Below are 22,605 nucleotides of genomic sequence, written 5' to 3' on the forward strand. Positions count from 1 at the left end.
CATCTGCTTTCGGCTCAGGTCATGGTCCCAGGGTCCTGGGGTCGAGCCCCGCATCGGGCTCCCTGCTCACCAGGAAGCCTGCTTCTCCCTCTCCCACTCTCCCTGCTTGTGTTCCCTCTCTCGCTGTCAAATAAATAAATAAATAATCTTTAAAAAAAAGAAAAAACACAAAGAGAGCCTCTTCATTCTGTCATAAATATTTTACTCAACTACTTTCCAGAATCTCATAGCCTAGCTCCTATATCCTACAGCCTCCTCTTCTAAATGGTGATAAATACTACATTATAACATTTTTGTCTCAAAAAATCAAGAGGCTTTCTTTAGCATTCATAAACTCTACAGGAACAAAGAGTAAAATGGTGATGGGCACTGGGAGAGGGAGGTAGTGTGAGAGAGTTGTATGCCTGGGGAATGAAGTATAAGAAACTTTCATTGGAGGAAAGATTTTTGCTTCTCAAGATTTCATATTAGACTATACATTACATAGCTCCACTGAAAGTTTTTCCTTCTCCTGTGTATCTGAGGTTTTAAGTTTCTGGATTTATTATGGCACCCAGTAGCAAAGCTGGAGTCAAGTGTTTTCAAGGCTTCCATTAGAAATTACTTTTTCAGAATTTTTTGCTTGACTGTTTCCAATTATATGAGGGAAACTTGGCACATAGGTTGTTGAACTGGATTACTTTTTTCAACATAAAATCTAATTTATTTCAGTTTGTTTTTAATCTAGAGATGGGCCAACAACTCTTCCAATAGTTTTAGAAGATTTGATCATAATTCTAAATAATATGTCTATAAAAAAACAAGAAAAAGAAAAGAAACCACATTTTCCAACTTAATTGTCCAAGGTTTTTTGCAAAATCCTTGTTGAAAAATTTGAGAAATTTATTTTTACAAAGCACATAATTAGACTGCTTGATATCTGTTTGCAGATCATTTCACCAAGTGTAATGCAGCATGTATGAATTGTTGCATGACTGTCAGAGTTCATCTGAATGTTTTTACCATGGATTGTTCTTTCTGTTAGAACATCATCATCCTGAAGATTTGATGTTCCCATCACCATGCATGAAAGAGAGCAAGAAAGCATGATGTGGTGGTCACTTAAAACACTGCTTATAAAATTAGCCCCATCTCTGTTTTTCAAAGGAAACCAACCTGAGGCCCTCCTAGTACACAGAGGTCTAGGACAAGCCTCTAAGCACCAACTCCAGCCCCCTCTTGCCTCCATCATCCTCACATTCTTTGTCAGCTTTTTGTGACATTCCTTTCCCTCTTTTCCCTCTCCATCAACCCTTATTTTTTTTTATCCTATTTTATCTATGAAGAATGTTGAGTCGATTGTCAGGTTTGAGATGATTTTCCATTGTACACCTTCCTAAAGGCCAGACCACATTTATCACTTTGTTGATTTTGATCTTTTATGTCTTAGCACTTTCAGCTGAACAGCCGGCCATCCTTTCCTTCCCACCATTACCTTCTAAAAGTATCTAACTATAGGGGTACCTGGGTGGCTCTTGGTTTTGGCTCAGGTCGTGATCTCAGGGTTGTGAGATTGAGCCCTGCGTCGGGCTCCACGCTTAGCTCTGAGTCAGCTTCAGATTCTCTCCCCCTTTGCCCCTCCCACTTGTGTGCTCTTTCTCTCACTCGCTCTCTCAAATAAATCTTTTTTAAAAAATACCGAATCATAATAATGATTCTTACAGATAAAGCCCCTAAAACTGACACTTGAAAATAATCATTAAAGACTTACAGGTGTTGCATTATCCCAGATTAGGTGTACTCTCAAGCAAACTGACTTTTTATTTAAAGGACCACCTTATTTTTGTTGTTCTCTAACTGCTACTGAAGTTGTATTTGTACCCACCTGTTGCGCATTATTATCGTAAAATACTAAGTCACTTTTCTTGGCATTTTGAAAAGTTTAATCTTCAAGGAGTTTGGGAAAATATTCAAGAAAACATCCACCAGTTAAACCACACTGAAAAGTTTTTGAAAGATGCTTACCAGCCTTCGCCTAACAAAGAAAATTCAAAATTAAAACCTGTTATTTCTATGACCCTGTGTGGCTGAATTGATTATTGGAGCTTAATTATTTGTTAATATCATTAAGTAATTATTACCCAAGTATATATATATACATATATATGTATATATATACACACACATATATGTATATCTTCTTGAAAATACTAAAATACTTAAAAACAAGAAGAATAAAATGTCAGAGACAACTGTAAATATAAGAAAAGACTTGAAATTATTTGAATAGCATTCTGTCCTTCCATGTCAATAACTGTCACTCACCATTGGGTGGTCAAGCCAAGTAATTCTGGGGAAAGCACATTAAGTTATATTTTGACATCTAATTATGAAAAAGTGAATATCTTCTTTATTAGACTTATGTAAAATATATTTTCCCTTCATATTATAATTTTTTAAGTGAGTAAAGAGCATGCTGTGGGGAAGAATAGTGAATGTACTGCTGAATGTGTGCTCAGAACTACTAGATAACGTGTTTTAGACACATAATTATTTTAACATTGTGTTAAGACTGTATCCTGGGTAAGATCCAGGTTCTTGGACTTGTTTATCTTCTGTGTGAGGACAACTAACTGTCCGATGCCAAAATACAATGAACTTTCAAATATCAAAGAGGAAAATTAAGTATTTCAAGTCCTCAGCTGGTTTACAGATGTGTGAGCTTTGTAGTCCATTTTCTGGTTCCAGTAGGGCATTGTGACAATTTTTCCAATATGTGTATACTAGATAAGTTTTGGAAGTAAAATTACTTACTTTAAATCCTGAAATAAGTTTCTGAATTTAAAATTTTTATGTTTATTTTTTTAAAGAAATGAAGTCTAAAACTGAGCTTCACAATTTTTAAAATACTTTTGAATGTAAAACGTATGAAATTAAGGAGGCTTTCTCTGTTGGGAAAGTAAATGTCTTTTGAAAACGGATATTCATTTAGATCCATGATTAACCTTTAACAAGATCTTCCTGTTAAATTCTACATTTGCTTTAATCTCAGTAGGAAAAATACAAACTAGTATTGCAGCATATAGAGTTTCTATATACCCTGTGGACGTTAAATGATCTCTTCCAGCTAAAGGCACATCTGCAACATATTTAAATGCCAGCTTTGGGCATTATTAGTATAAAATGCTAAGTCACTTTTTTTGGGAAATATTTTGAAAAGTTGAAACTCCAGGAGGAAACTCCAATAAATGGTAATCTTATGATACCATTTGTTTCAAGGGAGTGGTAGGAAGATGAGTGGCTGTCTTTCATATTTTTCTCTTAGGGAAAAATAGTATGATCGTCCTCCTTAAAATAAGTATGAAGTTTGGGGGTTGGGAGGATTGCTGTGCTATGGACTGATGTCCTTTTGCACCATCTTTCAGGATGCTGTAAAAGGGTTTTAAGTGCTTATTATCAGTTGTTGTAGAGGAGACACAGGTCCTCAAATTTGAGTCTCCCTTCAAACTCTGAGAGTCTATGAGTATAGAAGTTAAAGAACAATGATTGGTTGGGTTTTTTTTTTTTTAAGATTTTATTTATTCATTTGAGAGAGAGAGTGAGAGAAAGAGCACAAGAGGGGGGAGCGGGAGAGGGAGAAGCAGACTCCCCGCCGAGCAGGGAGCCCGACGTGGGACTCGATCCCGGGACTCCAGGATCATGACCTGAGCTGAAGGCAGTCGCTTAACCAACTGAGCCACCCAGGCGCCCTGATTGGTTGGTTTTAAATAATAAATCTATCCTAAGTGTATAATAAACTAAAAATCTAGGTAACGTTTCAATGAAAAATTGTGATTCAACCACAGATTTTTTTTCTTTTGCCTTGCATTTTTTTACTCTGTCTCTCTTTCTTAAACACATTGTTGAAGGTCAAACATTCGGGACAATGTAGAAATGATTAAGCTTCATAAACAACTAGTGGAGAAAAGCAATGCTCTTTCAGTAATGGAAGGAAAATTTATTCAGCTTCAAGAGGTACTGTGATCATTTATTTTATTATGGTAATACATAAATACAAAGTTATCTATGTGTATACATAGTGTATACATAGATACGCTATCAAAGATAGTGTTTAAGTTGTATTTTTTAAATAGAATGCTATTAACACTAAAAAGTTATTTTTAAAGATGCTCTTTTTCTTAAATGTGTATGATTTCACTTCATATATTATTTGTAATTTATAACTTAATGACTAAAGAAATAACTGCTTGGACTTTTCATAAATATCTGTGTCATCTCAAAATAAAACCTATTTATCATATATTATCTCATGCCAAGAAAATGTATTTTTAACTCCTTTTATCTGAATTCATATGGGCGCATAGCACTGGTTAGATGTATTTCCATCTATCTTCAATTATAAGCATTTATGAGATATCCAAGATAGATCAAGTTAAAAATACGAGTAATCAGGTTTTGTTCAATGTTTCTTTAATGTGTTTTGTTTTGTCACTATCTACCATTATCACAAAATATTTGAGTACCCATCATGTCAACTATCAGGGTACTTATTTTAAATCTTGACCATTCAGGTTGACAATACTTGGGACTCTTCATCCCGGCTGCCTTAGGACTGTGGCCCCACAGGAATGTGCCATCAGAAGATTCCTATTTATTGGCACTGCATAATTAACATAAGTTCTGGAATTAATGAACTCCAAATCATTCCAGATGAGCAGAACTCATATTAAGCAGTACTTTCTTTGAAGTACTGAGACAAGGAAAGCAGTAAATGGGTGGAAAGCATAGGGTCTTCTGAAACCTAAATTTACTATTGAATTAGATAAATATTTTAAAAATGTATTCTGGTTAGTGTTTTCCCCCCTGATTAAATGTGAAGTAATAACTGCCTTCCACATAAATGTGAGAGTTTATGAAAGAGAGAAGAGGAACTGGAGAATGGAGATAATAGCACTGTCTGCCTATAGGTAGAAGAGGGAGATTAAGAAAACATGGAGCTGAGGGCTGTTTCTAACATGGGGAATTAGGAAAGGAAATAAAAAGCGAGCTTACCTTCTTTTGTCACTTTGACCATTTTGGCTTCCATTTAACAGTGCTGCCAGGTATTTGTTCAAAGCCCTTGTTAGGTCAAGTGTCTGCCACGACACAGGTTCTTCTCCGAGGGATTGATATTGGGTAAAGATTTGAGAGGTTCAGACCAACAGCTTCAATGAATGAGGTAGGAAGCCCAGGAAAAGCTGGTTAAAGATAGCGTGCTCTGATAATACCAAGATTAACAAAAATTGGACTCATAGCCATGTCTCCTTTAAGTGATTGGAGAACTTCAGTAGAATGTAAGTGAAATTAGTTAGCAGATGAGCCATTACATGTTATGGTCGTATGGTCTCTGTGAAAAGACTTTAGTATGATCATCTTTTTATCTCTTAAAAAAAGCATGAGGCATTTAAGAACATACATTTGAATTTAAAACATTCATAAATGCCATTTTAAAAATTAAGAAATTGGGATGTCTGGCTGGTTGGGTCAGAGTGGTGAGTTCAGGCCCCACGTTGGGCATAGAGATTACTTAAAAATAAATAAGTAAAAATAAAAATCTGTTGTAAAAATTAAGAAGACTTCGGTAACTATTTTACTGAATTGAAAATTTCAACCTAATTGTATTAAAACAACCTTCTGTTAGGCTGTTTATGTGCTGTGGTGACAAATCCTTTCAAGTTTGATTATCTATGGTCAGCATTTATTTTGACCCATGTGGCAGCATTTTTAGACAGCATGTCCAACCACTGTAACCACAGCAGAAAGAAAAAAAAATTTGCTAAAACTAATTTACTCACTGGTCACTAATCAACCAGTCAAAAACTAGGAGGAAATAAAATAAAGGACAAAAAGTTTGCATTATGTGACTCTGTGCTAAGAAAACTCTGTATTTTTTTTCCCCTAATGATACACTTGGGTCAAGAGTGTCTCCATGGACAAGTAGCACATATACATTGTGAGGTGAAGAATGAATTGTATAATGTGAGCTTTAGGAGTAAATTCACTTATAAAATTGTAATCACTTATTTAATGCAGAATCCAAAATTAATTTAAAAAAGATTCTGTTTTTTAGAAGCAAAGAAGTCTCCGGATCAGCCATGATGCCTTGATGGCAAATGGGGATGAACTAAACAGGCAACTCAAAGAGCAGCGTTTAAAATGCTGCAGTCTTGAGAAACAGTTACATTCCATGACATTTTCTGAAAGAAGAATAGAAGAGGTAAGCTCCGAAAAATTTATTAGCCGTTCCTTGCATTCAAACTTCTCTGTCACTGTTTCGAAAAAGTAAAATAGAGACATTCCAAAGAGTACATTTATTTAAAGATCCTAAACTACATGACAACTCAGTGCCTAAAAATATTTACAAATGTGCTGATAACCACTGTTTACCTAAAGGATTGACTCTTGAGGAAAAAGAACACATAACATTTTGCAACTTACCTGTGGAACTTAACTTTCTCAACCTTAACATCTGATTAGCCATTTGAGATACCAAGACCACATTAGACGAATACACATCTGTTTCTGAAGAGAAGTATATTGTGTTCTACAACGTCAGCAGTTCTGTGAAATTATTTCCTTTTTTTTCTAGGAAGTTGTTTGAACACTCATCTCTCTATTATTGTTGCTACTCATGCCTCCCAGCTAGCACAGTCTCTTTCTGTCGTCTTTTAAACTTGTTCTTAAAGAGAATGGCAATGAAATAAGATACCTACATTCTGTTCTGATCTTTAGAGAATCCTTACTGTGTCTCAAACTAGCATCAAAAGGGAATTATGAACATGGAAATGAATTTTAAGAATACTGACCCCAACGGGAAAAGGTTGTAACTACAAAATATACTGGTGAATAAAACTTAAACATGAATGCTAGGAATAAATACAGAAAGCTACATTTTAGTCGTAAAGCTATGATGATTATCCTGAGTTTATTTCTAAAAATATTCATTAGGATAAAACAAGGTATACGATTTTATTTATTCATTCATTTATTTAGAAGATGTGCTACTGGATCTTTGTAAATTCCAGGTAACAAAAGAAATTTTGTCTTCAGAGTGAATTGTGATTGACACAATTTGTTTGAACCATGAACCAAAAGAAAAGTTAATCCTTTTATTTTTTATGGGCCAATTGAAAATTAATACAAAATGAATATAATGATGGAATTCATCAGGGAGGAAAGTAAAAAATACTGTTTCCCAGACTTCACAGCAAACTTTTAACACATTCTTTATTGAGTTTTGGCACATGTCACCATAAAGCAATGCATATGTTTCTACTAAATTAAAACAGAAATATTAATTTCATGTTTACTTAACAACTTGGAAAAAAATCAATGCTAAATTAAATACAGACAATAAAAGTTGACTAGTTAGCAGCTGCAATTTAGAAGTCAAGACTAAAACATCTTAGCCTCCTCTCATGTTATTTTACCCCTGTGTGATTTTATTCGATAATCACCTAATGTGTCATTTTCTTTTCATTTTAGCTGCAGGATAGAATTAATGATTTAGAAAAGGAACGGGAACTTTTAAAGGAAAACTATGATAAACTTTATAACAGGTAAATCATGATTACATGTGTTCTCTCATTCTCTTGTTTGAGATCTTATATATCAAAGCAGTGGGTGTCAGAATATCTAATATTTATTAAAGAATTAGCAATGGATGATTGCAAAAAATATATATATGTTATAAAAGAAAAATAAGCTTTTTCTAGGCATTGGTAAGAAGTTCTTTAAGCTGAGCATTAGTCTATTACAAGAAAACCATATCACTTTGTTGCCAGTAACAATTGCTATTACAATTTATTGAATATAGACTGTAAGCAAGCAGGCCCTGTGCTAACTACTCTTTAATACATTATTATAAATTTCTCACAACAACCTGGAAATGTAGGTAGTGTAAATGCCCATTTTGCAGGCAATGAAAATAAAACAGAATTAAGTAACTTGCCTACACTCTTCAAGGTCTCTCCAAGCCCTGGTCTCTTCCACTGGGCTACCCAGCCTATTAGCTGAGAGTGATCCTCTTAGTGGAAAACAAAGGTGTCCACTTACAATCATCTCTGTTCCTTATAAAAAGAAACATAAGTATCTTTATCTCAAAATAAATTTGTTTAAGTTTACTTATATAAATAATCTCTACACCCAATGTGGGGCTCAAACTCATGACCCCGAGATGAAGAGTCGCACGCACTTCCAACTAAGGCAGCCAGGCACCCCTCAAGATAAATTTTAAAGAGCTACTTCAGTTTAGTTTTTTAATCTACTTCATGGTGATGGTATTTTAAAAATTAAACCCTTCTGATAATGTTAGAAACAAAATTCTACATCGCAGCTAAGCTTAGTTAAGCAGTTCAGATATCTATGTGTATGTGTTTGTGTCTGTGTATACATGTGTATTTTTAAGTCTTTTCAATATATAATAACTGATAAAGGATAAATACAAATTTACATGAAAGTAAATTTAATACATATATTGGAAGATATGTGTTAGAGCTGATATTCAACAGTTGCTTCTATTGATCATATTCTGAAACATCAGAAAGTGGCCATCTGATGTACAGGGACACCTCTTTTTAACTGCATGTTTTGGATGTTTTATAAACTAAATTTACATTTTATAAATTAAGCAAATCATACCTAAAGAGTGCAGGGTTAGGCTTTTATTTATTTTTACTTTGAAAAGATACCTAGATAATTGTTAGACATCATTCCAGTGGCATGGATCATCTATGTTGTTTACCTACTACTGTTGATTATCTTTGCACAGTGGCTCATTATATTAAGAGTTATCAATAGCAGATTCAGACATCAATTAAAATAATACCTAGGGCTTTCCAGCAAGGATAGGCTAGCTAAAAATCTTTATGTGGGATCCACCTTGGACCCCTTCCAGATCATTTGGCCTTATTTGCTTTGTTCTGGCTTCTTTCTCATCAGCCCCGGTTAATTTTACCTAAAGCATTTATTATGCTTCCTGTTTTATATTTTCATTTCTATAGAACAATACAAGGTTTATATTGATATATCTAAGTATTTAGTAGTTACGTGTTCGAAAATTCCAAATTTCAGTATGTAGATCACCCAACCACTGCATTATAGGGCAGAGAAAATAATGTTATCCCCATATTTTAGAAATGAGGGAACTGAGACTCAAGAAAAATTAAGAAACTTGTACAGATTCACACAGCATTGCTGAGACTCCAGTATAGGACCCAAACCCAATTCTGTTGACTCTAAAACTTGAATTTTTTTTTCACTGTGCTTCACTATCTCTCTGATTTTAATTGCATTGGAAAACTGATTCTGTGGAAGGGAAATGTTCATGGAATAATAGAACTACCATACATCCAGAATTTTTTATTGATTTATATTTATCTTCAACATCTTGTAATTTCAAATAATTTAACATGGTCTTAATACAAGAAAATAAGTGCCATTTGGCCATTACTTATACATTTTCTACTTCCCAATTTGAGGATTTACTGAATATACCTTCTGGGAATAAAAAACATTAAACTTCGCCGGGAATAATGCATAAATGAAATTTTGAGGGAGACATGTTTTTCTCATATTTACTTTATCACCATGAAACTTTATCTCTCCATATTAGAAGATGATCTGAGAGTGTAAATCTGACTTTGAAGGGTTTTTTTAATGTTTTATGCTTGAGCTACATTTTTTTCCTGTCACATTAAAAACAGACTTCGTTATACTGCTTACACTTGAATTTTGTGTGAGATATATGGAAATAAATGTGTGTAATGAGTGTCAAAACATTTTGTGCCAAAAATAAACTTAATGTCACTTAAGCACAAAACCCAGCAAGCACATATGATAGGAAATAGAACCATAAAATTCTCTAATACAAATTTTTAATATATAATATGTTTGCAGAAGCAGAGTTGGAGAAGCTTCTACAAAAATCATCGTTGTCCTTAAGATTCTTTACAGCTTTTATGTTTCATGGCACTGTTATTCATCATTGCCAACAACTAGTGCTCATCAAAAACTAAATAAATTTTACTCCCTGTTTGGTTAGTCATAGTGATAGCATGTTTTTTAAAGGAGAGCATTTGTTTGTTATTCAAAATTGGCTAGTTTTCAGGAGAAAAATATGATTTGCAGATTACATTCTCATCTTCCTTTTCCAAATGAAATTTTGAATGTGTTTATTACTTGACATATGGCATATTAGAGAATCATCTGGTAAGATAAAACCCTCATGTTAGCATTTGGTATGAGCTTGTTTTAATATGCGAGAACATTTTTGATACAATGCCAAGAAATAAGTATAACTTTAAGAAATAGTCCATTTAAAAATTCATAATAAACTTTTTGCAGTTAAGTCTGTGTGGTCAGAGAGAAACTTTATACTACAATATTGTAAAGCTATGTCCCATTTTTAAAGTTAGTATAGTTTTAGGGTGGTGTAACTGATGAATACAATAGTCCTTCCACTATAGTATATATGAATAACCTGGAAAACAGCAAAATGTAGGTTTCACCACCTTTGGAACCTCCCTCCCCTGCCTCCCACCACCATCCGATTCAGATTTAGTCAGTTTGAGATAGGATCCAGGGAATCTGTTAGAGGTGATTTTAAAAGGTATTGACTCCCAAAGAGACACTCATCTAATACCTGCTTTTAAAAAAGAGTTGGTCTAGTTTTTGAAGATGGTATTAACTGTTTAAGAATTGGTTTCTACTATGTAAATTGTAGGCATCTATTATCCAGAATTTAATGGAGCTCTGCTGACCACCCATAGACTCTCTGGGCTCCATTTCTGTGAAGTGAGCACCTGTCCCGTGCAATCTTCTAGGAACCATGAAAGCTCATGCGATCAAACGGGAGCACTTGGTGCTTCCCAGAAATCAAACTGAGTACATTTGGAGCATCGTTTTCTTTCAGTACGTGAGATATCCCTATGTAAATACGTATTTAATTTCCATTAGGTCCTAACTAAAGTACCTATGGATTTCTTTGTGGATGACGTAGAGCTTATCCTTCCCTCTCTCTCACATTAGGTTGCCCTTAGACATTGGAATACATGGAATTTCTTCTGTAAGAAAAAAGGCCTTAGGGTGGAGACAAATTCTTCCACTCTTATTTCTGTCTGATCGTGTTGTTGTTCAGCAGTGTGGATGCTGACCCATGACTGCCAGTGGCCATGCAGTGACCACAGGCACCAGTGGGCATTCGATTGACATTTTCTCACTTCTGCAACAGAATGTAACAATGAAATGTGCACACAGACCAACTGTGATCCCCCCCCACACGTTGTCACTGTAGGCAATATACAAAAACATTTTCATGAATAAAAGGTTCTCAAACTGTTCTCATATGCAGATTTAATCATGTACACAGCCTTTACAAAGAAAACGGAGCCAGATGTGGTTCTCCATTTATAGTTACACAGACGGCTCCAAGCATAGAGGAGTACAGTAAATTCAAAAGGAATTCCTCATGAAACTCCAGTGGAATGTAATCCTAAATTTAGAGGGAAGATAGCAGTGGACCAAATTCAGATTGACTTACGCTGATTTACACTAGTATTTTGTGGGTTTGGAAAAACCAGGCTGCTAAATTGTTCTTAATTTAAACACATACAGCTTCTGATGTTTCTGCCAGATTAACTGTTGGTGATCTTTTTGCTGGTACTAATGCTATTGGAACACTACTGTTCCCAATTTTTGGCGTCTGATATGATGTATAATTGTGCCTACTTCATCATGCTAATTTTTTTTCCGGGTAGTACATGTTTTTAATACAAGACACAAACACACACACATACACACACGTGTGTGTGTTTAGTTTACATAATTTGACCAGACACAAAAATTGTATTTGTTCTTTATTTTAAAAAGTGAAAATGTAAAGGAATATTCTTTAATATTTAAAGTGCATACTTTGTTTGGATTTCATGTAAGTTTAGGTAATTGTACCTCTGATAAAATTAACTTGAAATACTGGTATATAGGTCCATGCATTTCTTAAGATTCCATATGTGAAATGAGAACATTGATAGAAGGAACAGATTTCATATTTAGAGAAACTTCTAGAATTCCATTTATTTTTATGTTCATATTATTTTAAATGCAATAAAAATATTCAAAATGTAAAATAGACACACAGTTCTTTTCCTTTGAAAGCTATGCCTCCCAGAATAGTATCTCTCTTGGAATAAAACCTCGAGACTAGCTGGGAGCAACATTAAGGGCAATTTTCAATAACAGGTTTTTCTTCCATTCACTTCATCATCAGTACAAAACCAGATTTTATAAATTTTTGTTTCATTTACCGGGTTTAAAACAAGGAGAAGGGTCAAAGCTGCTGATAATTATTCAGTCAAATCAAGCTTCGCAGATAATAGTTTTCTGCTGAAATACAGATCAAGATCAGTTTTTCCAAAACCTGGCTATCACCTGGGGAAGCTTTATAAAACTATGAATTCCTGGGCTCCAGGACCTTCATTTTTAAATCTCTCTGAGTGTTTTCAGTGCAACTGGTCTAGCACCAGTGTTCAGTTTATCAGCACTGGCGCAAATAGATGCTGGGATTTCATCACTAGTAGATTGTAACGAGAGTTTAAACTGCTGCACTTTTACTGAGGAATAACATTTCTGTCTTCATCCTTCTTACCAGGGTGTTCTCGCTGGGTTTTCATCCTAGTCGTGAACAAAGTAAAACTTTGTTCTTAGTCTGTTGTTGCTGTTTGTGTTTTAGGACAAAAACTACATTATCACTACTTCTTCACAGCAGAATTACTGTCTCAACGTTCAGTGTGTTATCATTTCATGGCCAGAATTTTGTGAATGTGTTATTAGCACAGACTCAGTAAAAGTTTCAGATCTTAGCAGTGAAGATCAGGTGGCGAGCCCCTGTTCTCTGTATTAAGAGGGTTTGTATGTGGGAGAGAAGAGTTTTATCTGAAGCCGATGGCTGAGGTTTGGAATTGCGGATTCCTCTGGAGTATGTACAGTATCTAAATTCCTTTACTAGTCCCACAAAAGCTGCACACTGCCAACTTCTCTGACTGTAGAGCTCTAAATTAAGGCCAGTTCCTTTGCTCATCCCACAAACCCTTTCATGTTTGCTAACCGCAGCCTGAGAAAGGCGCCTTGGTTTCAACAGCAGCAGACCAGCATATGTTTACTTAATTCCTAAGACATGATGACAGTGGTCTCTGTACCACTAAAAGCTTTTCTCTTTCGTATTTTCGGTCGAGGCCGATTTCCAGGCTCTCCTTGCATGTCATGTGTGTTTTTGCAGTGCCTTCAGTGCTGCCCACGAAGAGCAATGGAAGTTCAAGGAACAGCAGCTGAAAGTACAGATCGCTCAACTCGAGACTGCCTTAAAATCTGACCTAACAGACAAAACTGAAATCCTTGACAGATTCAAAACTGAAAGAGGTACACATAAAACAACTACTGAATTATTCATTTCAGACATCTGTGTTACTCCTGGTTATTCACCGGCTCAGTCAGCGCCGACTGTGGCGCCTACTGTTTTGCCAGGCACCTTGCTCCATGTAGGGGACATCGCTTGCATTAACAGCCATCCACTTTCATGAGTTTATTGGTCGCTCAAAATTTCCATTTACTCAGCCTAGCATATACGCCAAAGGAGTTATTTCTTCACCAGAGATACTTTTATTCAGGTTGCCTTTCATTTGTTTTGTTTTGTTTTGTTTTCCTAAATGTCAAGCCTTGCTGTATTCAGCAGTCGACAAGCATTTATTGAGCCACCAGTATGTGCTAGGCACTGTTCGAAGTTCTGGGGGACACAGCAATGAGTAAAACAAAAGCCTTGCCCTCATGCAACATAAATTCAATAGGGAGAAACTGACAATAATTAAATAAATGTGCAACGTGTCAGGTGGCGGCAAGTGCAGTGGGAATGAAAACAAAGCAGCGTAAGATGACAGAGGAGCAGAAGTAGTTGCTTGCTAGTTTTGGTAGGTCGAACAGGGAAGATCTCTGTGATAATTAGATGTCTAAATCTACTCTGTGACAGTGAACTTAAATACCAGGAAGACTTGTCAGGATGTCCCTGTTAAAATAATAATCATTAATAAGTTTCATATACGAGTCACAGATCTCACCCTTCTCATCTCATGGAAATAAAATAATTATAATTAAAGTAGATGTCTGATTTACTAGATTATACACACAAATGCACAACAGGGGAATTGAATTATTTGTTTCAAACGTTGTATCTGTTGCTCATCCACTACATAAACCAAGTGATGTGATAATAAGGTTGCTTCTTTTGAACATTTGCGATTCTGTTGCATGAGAGCATTTCAAAGTTTAACGCAGGCTCAGTTAAAAAATAAAAATTACATATCTTGTCAGTACTCTATATATTGATTTAGATCACAATGCCATATTTTATTAACTATAAGAGAGATTTTTTTTTTTCCCATTTTGACATCTCAAGTTGTGATGCATCTTGTAAATGATAACATTTTAAAATTATGGCCTGACCTTTTTTAATATTTTAAGAAGTCTGAAATCGATGTAGTCTTAATTTCGGTGAAACATATAAGCAGTATTTATCTACCAAGTGATTGAATTTTATGAAAAATTATTTATGAATTTTTCTTGGGAATATTGTGAGTAGAATAAGATGATGACATGATTTGTGACTGGGTGGGTATTTAAAAGTTTTGATGTCAAAGATATATAGTTCCTGACTTTCATGTGATACTTAACAGTGCTTTTGTTTAGTAGCTGCTCAGTAAATACTTGCTGACTGAAGGAAGCAGAAGCGCTCTGTATTCCCTGTTTTCCGAAGACAAATATAAACTGCTCATTCTTAAAGGAAGAGAAATGAAAAAAAACCTCTCTTATTTCTGTGCTTTCTGTATTTCCCTAAATATTAAAAATTCCAAAGCTCTTTATCTCTAAACATCTGAATTGGTCTCTGGAAAGAAACTCTTAAGGAGATAGAAACTTGGTGGGCTTTTTTTTTAAACCTATCTGTTGTTGTTGAATTAATTCCAAAGCTTCTTTTAAATGATTAAAATTACAGTTGCTAAGTTATTTTAAACCACCATTAATCCATTCCTCATCTTTTTTTTACTAGTTTTTATGTCTTTTTAGGATTTTTTGAATGATTAAAAATAATTAATGTATAACATTAAAGTTCAGTAAACAAAAAAAAACTTTCTAAAAGTCATTCAATCACACAACCACAAGATAATCACTATTAATATTTTTATGTGTGTCCTTCCAGAGTTGTTTCTATATGCGTAGATACTGTTTTATAATGTGCTTTTTTATTTACTCTATTATGAAATCGTTCCTGAGTATAAATGTAAATCCACATCATCATCATTTATAATGGCTGTCATAGTTTTCCATGTGAGGATGTACCAAAGATTGTTTAACAGTCTTCTGTGGATGAATTTTTAAATACCTTCCATTTTTTTAAGTATCATAAACATCTTTCTACACAAATCTTTACACGTTTATTCATATGTTTTGTTAAGAAAAATTGCTAGAACTGAATCTTTTTAATACAATTGTTATTTTAGTTATTTCGCTTGACTACCTGAAATGTATAGATCTAATGATTTAGGTTTGGGGGTTTTTTGTGAAAATGTTACAATAGATTATAAGAAAAATATTACAGTCTTGAACCATTTTTTCCAGGGAAATACTAAACAAAAAGAACTGAAATGATCTGTATGAGGAAGTCTTTTAATATTTAGAAAGTTCCTTTTTGTATTACAGATCTTGAAATTGTTTCATTTTACTTTGAAGTCTCTTCACACATTTACCTTTTCATGTATCAAGTGTTCCTTGCCAGAAGATGTTTCCCTGGGTTCTTAGAGTCATTCATCTAACTGGCAAATTATTTTTAGAGAATACTTACCTCTTTATTCAAGGTACAAATTAGTTTCAGATTGTGTGAATATGTGGGAGAAGGATATGTAAATGCAGTTTGCATTTGGTTAATGCTTAAATTAACTGCATGTGTTTAAAGGCCCTGCTTTTGAAAGTTCCTTTCTATCTTTAGCTGAAATGCATAATTCAGCATAATGCATATGGTTATATTGATCACAGCTGAAGATATTAGCACAAAGGAGCTCTGAAAATTGTTTAGTTGAATTGTTCTCTGCACTCTGCTTATTAATGGTGTGCTTGAAGAACATAATTTTGAAAGCGTAAAATGTTATCTCATTTAAATAAAATGCTGTTTAGCTTAACCTGCTTTTTGTCAAATCATAAGGTAAAGAGGTTATTTTTCATCTTGTACAGGATGCTTTGATTTTTCATATTATAATTCAGCAAGTCTATCTCTTTTTTGAACTACAGCGTCTCCGTGCTTTTTAAAGAGCCAGGAGTTCTATCCCCAATAAACAGTTTGAGAAAGGAAAAATGTTGCGGATAATTCTACATAAAATTTAGTAGAGAGAAAGGTACTGGTATTTAGTAATGTCATCTTCCACTAATAAGTTATTTTCTCAGTAATAACACCCTAGGTTTAAAACGATCAATGAAACGGGGACGTTGTTGTGGAAACAGAAACCAGCAAAGGAAGAAACATTTGAATAAGTTTATTTATACCTACTAGCATATCATTCTTAGGACCCTGCTCTGAAATATTGAAAGAATAGAAAAATTAGAGCATAAAACTAGAAATCAAAATACACTGTCTGGATGAAGGTGGAGTAATCATGTCCTTTACCCTTTACCTCATTCTCAAAACCCGTAACACTTCTTGCAGGCCAGAGAAGGAAATTATATCATCCTCAAGACCTTTGGTTTTACATTTTTCTTACTGTATTTACCTTCTTTCTGTTACCTAACCATTCCTATCTAGATTTTTTTAACCTCATAAAATAAAGCATTCCGCATTCTTATTCTACTCTGTAACCGAAAAAGTTGTTTATCTCCTCTACAAATTCGTATTTATTATTAATCCTAATTTTTAGTTTAAAGACAGGTATTTGACCCTTACCTTCAAAATTTCCAAATACTGTTCTCATTTGGAAACTCTCTCATTTAGGTCACTGAGTATTAGCAATTTATCCTCTAGTATAACCTTTTAACCTTTTATCGATAAGATGAAAAAGGTTTATATATTTGATATTAAAATGTCTCTGCATACCCCAGAGTCACAGTGTTTTTCCCTTTTAGTTTGCCAGGAAATATGTGACATTAAAAATATCCAAATTTAGTCCCCTTCTTCTTAATTGTGTAATTTACGATTTTCACTTACATGTAGCATTTCTAGCTGGGGAACACAAAGCATTATAGAAGTCAGAAATGTATTTTTGTATAAAATGCATTCAGTGTGCAAATATATTCATGTAAGGAATTCTTGGCAAATGTGTTGGCTTTTTTGTAAGAAATGGAAACAAAAATGTACAACTTGAATTGAGGACTTTTGATAAACACAAATCTGTGAAAATAGGATGAGATCAGTGGAGACACTTTGGATGACATGGTTTAGAGCTAGGCTACAGGGAGCCAAAAAGGATACTTGACCCCCACAATGAACTCTGTTGAAGAGTACGCTTAAGAACATGAGACTAAAGAATAAATTTGGTAGCTAGCTTTTTTTTTTTTCTTTTAAGTTAAGCATATGTTTAATGCAGGGAGTAAAAAATTAGTCTCTTTATGGATTTACTGTCTCCTGTAGCTCTACCCTGTGCTGTTGCTTATGGGTTTAGGCGAATGAGTGTCTGGGCGAATGTAACCTATCTCTACTCCTTAACAAGAGCTCTGGGTCCATGTCCTACCAATTAACAGCACGAACTCAATGAATAAAGAGCACACATGAATTATTACTGATGCTACCATGCACACTGGCTGAGAATCCATTTCTCCTATCTTAACAGATTTGTTCAAAGTGTAGTTGATTAAAATTATGGGTTTAGTTATTACCAGAGAAATTATGTTGTTTTAATAAAAGGACTTTATGCTAAATTGGGAAAAGAAAACTTAAGGAAGTCGATTAAAACACTAAAAGACAAAAACAAATTTTTTTGCATGCCTTTCAGGACCCTTAATAAGTAAGTAAAAATCATAGATTTAGAAACATATTTTCTTAGGTATTTAGATAGAATGTTCCTTTGAAGTCCCAGAGGCCACAATTTCCTTGTATTAATGCTGTGAACTTAAGTCTTCAGTTTTTGATAAGCAACTGGATCATATGGTAGACACATGATAGTGTTCATTTGTTCCTCATTCTCTCACTGCCTTTGTCTAGGTGCTAGCACAATTTCCTCTCTGACCAGAGCAATACTAGTTTGAGCTTGGTGTATATCAGGAATTAAATTAATTTTAAATGCGTTCTTATGCCTCATGCTCTCTTACCTTTCTAATTGTATCAACTTTATTTTTAAGACCAAAATGAGAAACTCATTCAAGAAAACAGAGAACTACAGTTACAGTATCTGGAACAAAAGCAGCAACTTGATGACCTTAAACACCGCCTGAAGTTTTACAACCAGGTGAACTATTTTCTTATTTAGGAAATAAACGCCAAATTTTTATCTCAATATTTTATGCCAGGAGGAAACTATGCTGCAAAGCAAAAGATTACAAATGTATTACTTAGTTTCTTAATTCATGGTTATTAAGCAGTTTACACTTCAGGGGAGATTCTGAATAGTTGGAATGTCTCTTATACTTAGTTTCTTAATTCATGGTATCAGGCAGTTTATGCTCCATGAGGATAATCTGCATAGTTGGAATGTCTCTTGTACTTTTCATTAATATCTCATTGTGAGCTTTTACTTACTCTGTCTTTTGCAGGAGAGTGATATTAATGCTGATGAATTGAGTGAAGCTCTCCTGCTTATAAAGGTAACTTTCTGAACTTCACCATGAATTTCATGTCTACATATAACTGTTTCAGCATAATGATGACCCTTGTCTGTAACCCTTATACTTGGAGAATGAATTATTCAGGAAAGTGGTCAGGTGACATTTAGTTACAGCATATACATATTTCATAATGACATCAAAATTACATTAAAATAGACCTCAAAAACTCTTATTTAAAGCACTTTCTCCAACTGTAACAAACATTTCACTTTTACACACCTCACTATAAAACTAATCAATAATTTTCTGTCCTAAGAGACCTTGGTACACCCTATTATCTTAAATAAAATATTGAATTATAAATGTTACCAGAAGATATTTTTCAGTCCTAGGATATTCTGTTATTTATAAGAAGACACGAGAAAATACATTTCTTTCCCTTTAGATCAACACAGTGTAGCTTTTAATCAGTTGAAGAAATGGAAATAAAGGTACATGATTCTTCTTTATGTCATGAAGTAATAAAGTGTTTTTTGAATTCTCTGTAATCGTTCCAGATGACTATCCACATATATTTTCTGTATCAGGATGGTTTTGTTCCTGATGGAAAATGGAAATATATCTGTTTTTAATTAATGATTATTCTTTGCTATATCTATATTAATTCACATGATACGTTTTAGAAACTGTTATTTCAGTAATAAAACATGTTTTTGTTTTAGGCTCAGAAATCACAAAAAAATGGAGACCTTTCCTTTTTAGAGAAAGTAGACAATAAAATTAACAAAGATCTAGAACGCTCCATGAGAGAGCTACAAGCAACTCATGCAGAAACAGTGCAAGAACTTGAAAAGACACGAAACATGCTGATTATGCAACATAAAATTAATAAAGATTATCAGGTAATGTGCTGCACGAAGACAGGAGAACAGGCTTCCTATGATATTCTACTGATGATTTACTTTTCTAAGCAGTATTATGTATTATCATCGGTTATAATCTCTTACCATGTATTACCACAAGCTGGAATTTGGCCTTGTAACTAGGTGCTTAGAGTAAATAGTTTAAAAATAAATAATTTTTTTTTAAAGATTTTATTTATTTATTTGAGAGCAAGAATGAGAGAGAGAGAGCACATGAGAGGGGGGAGGGTCAGAGGGAGAAGCAGACCCCCCGCCGAGCAGGGAGCCTGATGCGGGACTCGATCCCGGGACTCCAGGATCATGACCGGAGCCGAAGGCAGTCGCTTAACCAACTGAGCCACCCAGGCACCCAAAAACAAATAATTCTTTAAAGGCCCTGGTTTTAGAGCAGAAACAGCAGCCATGAATTTACCTGTGCTGTATTAGCACATCGTGCGAATGCATCGTAGCTCTCCTGCCACAACCACATGTTATCTTAGCCTTTAACAAACAGGAAAATTACCCCCAGGAGAAGGAATCTGGGGTCTTGTTAATTTTGTTTCTGATTTAAGAACATTGCCAAGCATAATTTTCTAAACTGTAAGCTATTTGAGGTCAGAAAATCATGGTTTACAGCTCCCGAGATCCCCAGGATCTAGGAAATGCTTGAGTCAGAGTTGCTTTAAAAAATGAAAATGGAACTAATCCTAAGTATTGAAACTTGTTATCTCATATTTTTTAGATGGAAGTTGAAGCAGTGACCCAGAAGATGGAAAATTTGCAGCAAGATTATGAACTCAAAGTGGAACAATATGTTCATCTTCTTGATAGCAGAGCTGCACGCATTCAGAAACTAGAAGGTACAATTCTTTGTCCACAGTACCTAGGTGAACGGATTTTACGGGAGTTGAAAATGTCATCCAAATCTACATTCATGATTTCTTTCGCTCTGTTTTTTTCTAGTTCAGAGCTGTAATGAGAATTTACCAGAAAGGTGGTTTTTATCTGATTCTTTTCTACTCAAGAATTTTTAGTAATTTTCTATTGCTTTCCAAATTCAGTATTGCAGGCAAAATTTCAGAGTACTTTATGGAGTACCGCAGAACTAACTTCACCACCCCATTCCTCATTTCTCTTCTAAGCAAGCTATGTATGTCATCCAAACAAGTCTGCTTGCTCTTTGTCAGATTCACCTTTCCCAGTCCTATCACTGTACCTTTGCTCCACCTGAGCCTCCTTTTTACCCAACATATACCCTTTTTACCCTGCTTGGAAATCTAACCAAATGCAATGCATGCCTCTGCCAGGAAGCTGGCTCCCATCACTCCTAGCCATTCCTCTACTTGAAATGTCCTTGCAGTGGTTTCCAGAATTGAGCAAGCATGAAAATCACATGAGGATCTTGTTTCAAATGTAACTTCCTGGGACCTACCCCTAGAGATCTGGGGGTCCATGATTCTATATATTTAGAAATAACTCCGAGTGATTCAGATGCAGGTGCAAAACTATACTTTGAAAAACACTAGACTTAGTACTTCCCATTTTTCCTCTTATGTACCAAAAAATATGTGTGGGGATTATATTATGTAAGTGTTCTTCACTGTTGGAGTTTTGCATATTCCCTGTGACTGCAATATAAATTCTGTGAGGCTAAGTACTGAGTTTCTCTTTCATGTCCCCTGCCATACAATGTTTAATTCGAATGATTGATGCCAGCAGTAATTTTACACTCTTAAAAATTACTGAGGATCCCAAAGTCCTCTTGCTTATATGGGTTCTACTTACCATACTAAGGATTAAAAGAGAAATTTTGAAAATATTTATTTTACGTCATGCTAAAATAATAATAAACCCATTACATGTTAACATAAATTACAGTATTTATTTTTTAAAAGCTGTACTTTCCATACAAAAAAAAAAAATAGTGAGAAGAGTGACATTCTTTTAAATTGTTTTACATTTTTTTAGTTGTTTGACGTCTTTGCAGACTTTTTGGTGTATACCTTAATAGAAAACAGCTGGGTTTTTAGACCTGCTTCTGCATTCAGCCTGTTATGATACCACACATTATGTAGTCTGGGGAACTCCATTAAACACCTGTGAGAGAATAAGAATGAAAAAGGCAAGTGACATGTCAGGATTATTTTAAAAATAGTTTGACCTCACAAACCTTCAGAGCAGTTTCAGGGACCCTCAGGGTTCCCAAAGCACACTTTGAGAACCACTGCTTTAAGTAGAAGGGTTCAATAAATATCTTTATCTGCCCGAACAGTGTTTTCTAAAAGTCAAAGAGCAGTATATACCTTTTATTTCAAGTAGAACTCAATAAATATTTGCTTAATTGAATTTTCCTGAATAACAAGGAGATCACATAGTTTGGGATTTTCATCGCTTTTAGTCTTACTAAATCTTCACCAACATATTTCGTCTGTCCCCTAAATTCATTGATTGATTCCTTAAACATGCTCAGGCTCTTGATGCATCCTAAACAATGTGCTAGGCAGGGAGAATCCAAATAGGAAAAAAGAAAAAAGCTCAGGTACCATCCTCAAGGAACTCATAAGATGGAGCACATAGCTATCCTATGTGCTGAGCCTGGGTGGCTCAGTAGGTTAAGCGTCTGACTTCGACTTGGATCGTGATCTCATCGGGTCCTGGGATCTCCCTGCGTTGTCTTGTCTGCCGCCCCTGCCCGCCTCAGGCTCCACGCTCAGCGGGGATTCTACTTCTCCTTCTCCCTCTCCCTCTTGGTCCTCCCCCCGCTCATGCTCGCTCGCTCACTCTCTCTCTCTCTCAAATAAGTAAATAAAATATTTTTTTAAAAGAAAGAGCACATACATAGACAGTTATACTTGACCATGAAGAGTGTGAAGCTAGGAAAATGCAAAAGATACCAAGG

General features: G+C 34.8%; 1 protein-coding gene across 1 annotated transcript in view; it reads left to right on the forward strand.

The window, feature by feature from the left end:
* The window catches only part of RPGRIP1L (RPGRIP1 like), a 93,784-nt gene that overhangs the window by 19,545 nt on the left and 51,634 nt on the right, over window positions 1-22,605 (forward strand). The window contains exons 7-14 of the mRNA XM_035025200.1: window positions 3,888-3,993; window positions 6,089-6,235; window positions 7,504-7,577; window positions 13,292-13,431; window positions 18,382-18,488; window positions 18,793-18,843; window positions 19,527-19,706; window positions 20,449-20,566. Coding sequence (XP_034881091.1) covers window positions 3,888-3,993; window positions 6,089-6,235; window positions 7,504-7,577; window positions 13,292-13,431; window positions 18,382-18,488; window positions 18,793-18,843; window positions 19,527-19,706; window positions 20,449-20,566 — 923 coding nt within the window. The remainder of the gene's footprint in view (window positions 1-3,887; window positions 3,994-6,088; window positions 6,236-7,503; window positions 7,578-13,291; window positions 13,432-18,381; window positions 18,489-18,792; window positions 18,844-19,526; window positions 19,707-20,448; window positions 20,567-22,605) is intronic.

Source organism: Mirounga leonina, unplaced genomic scaffold, assembly GCF_011800145.1.
Source record: "Mirounga leonina isolate KUSES-001 unplaced genomic scaffold, KU_Mleo_1.0 Mir_180, whole genome shotgun sequence".
Classification (NCBI taxonomy): Eukaryota; Metazoa; Chordata; class Mammalia; order Carnivora; family Phocidae; genus Mirounga; species Mirounga leonina.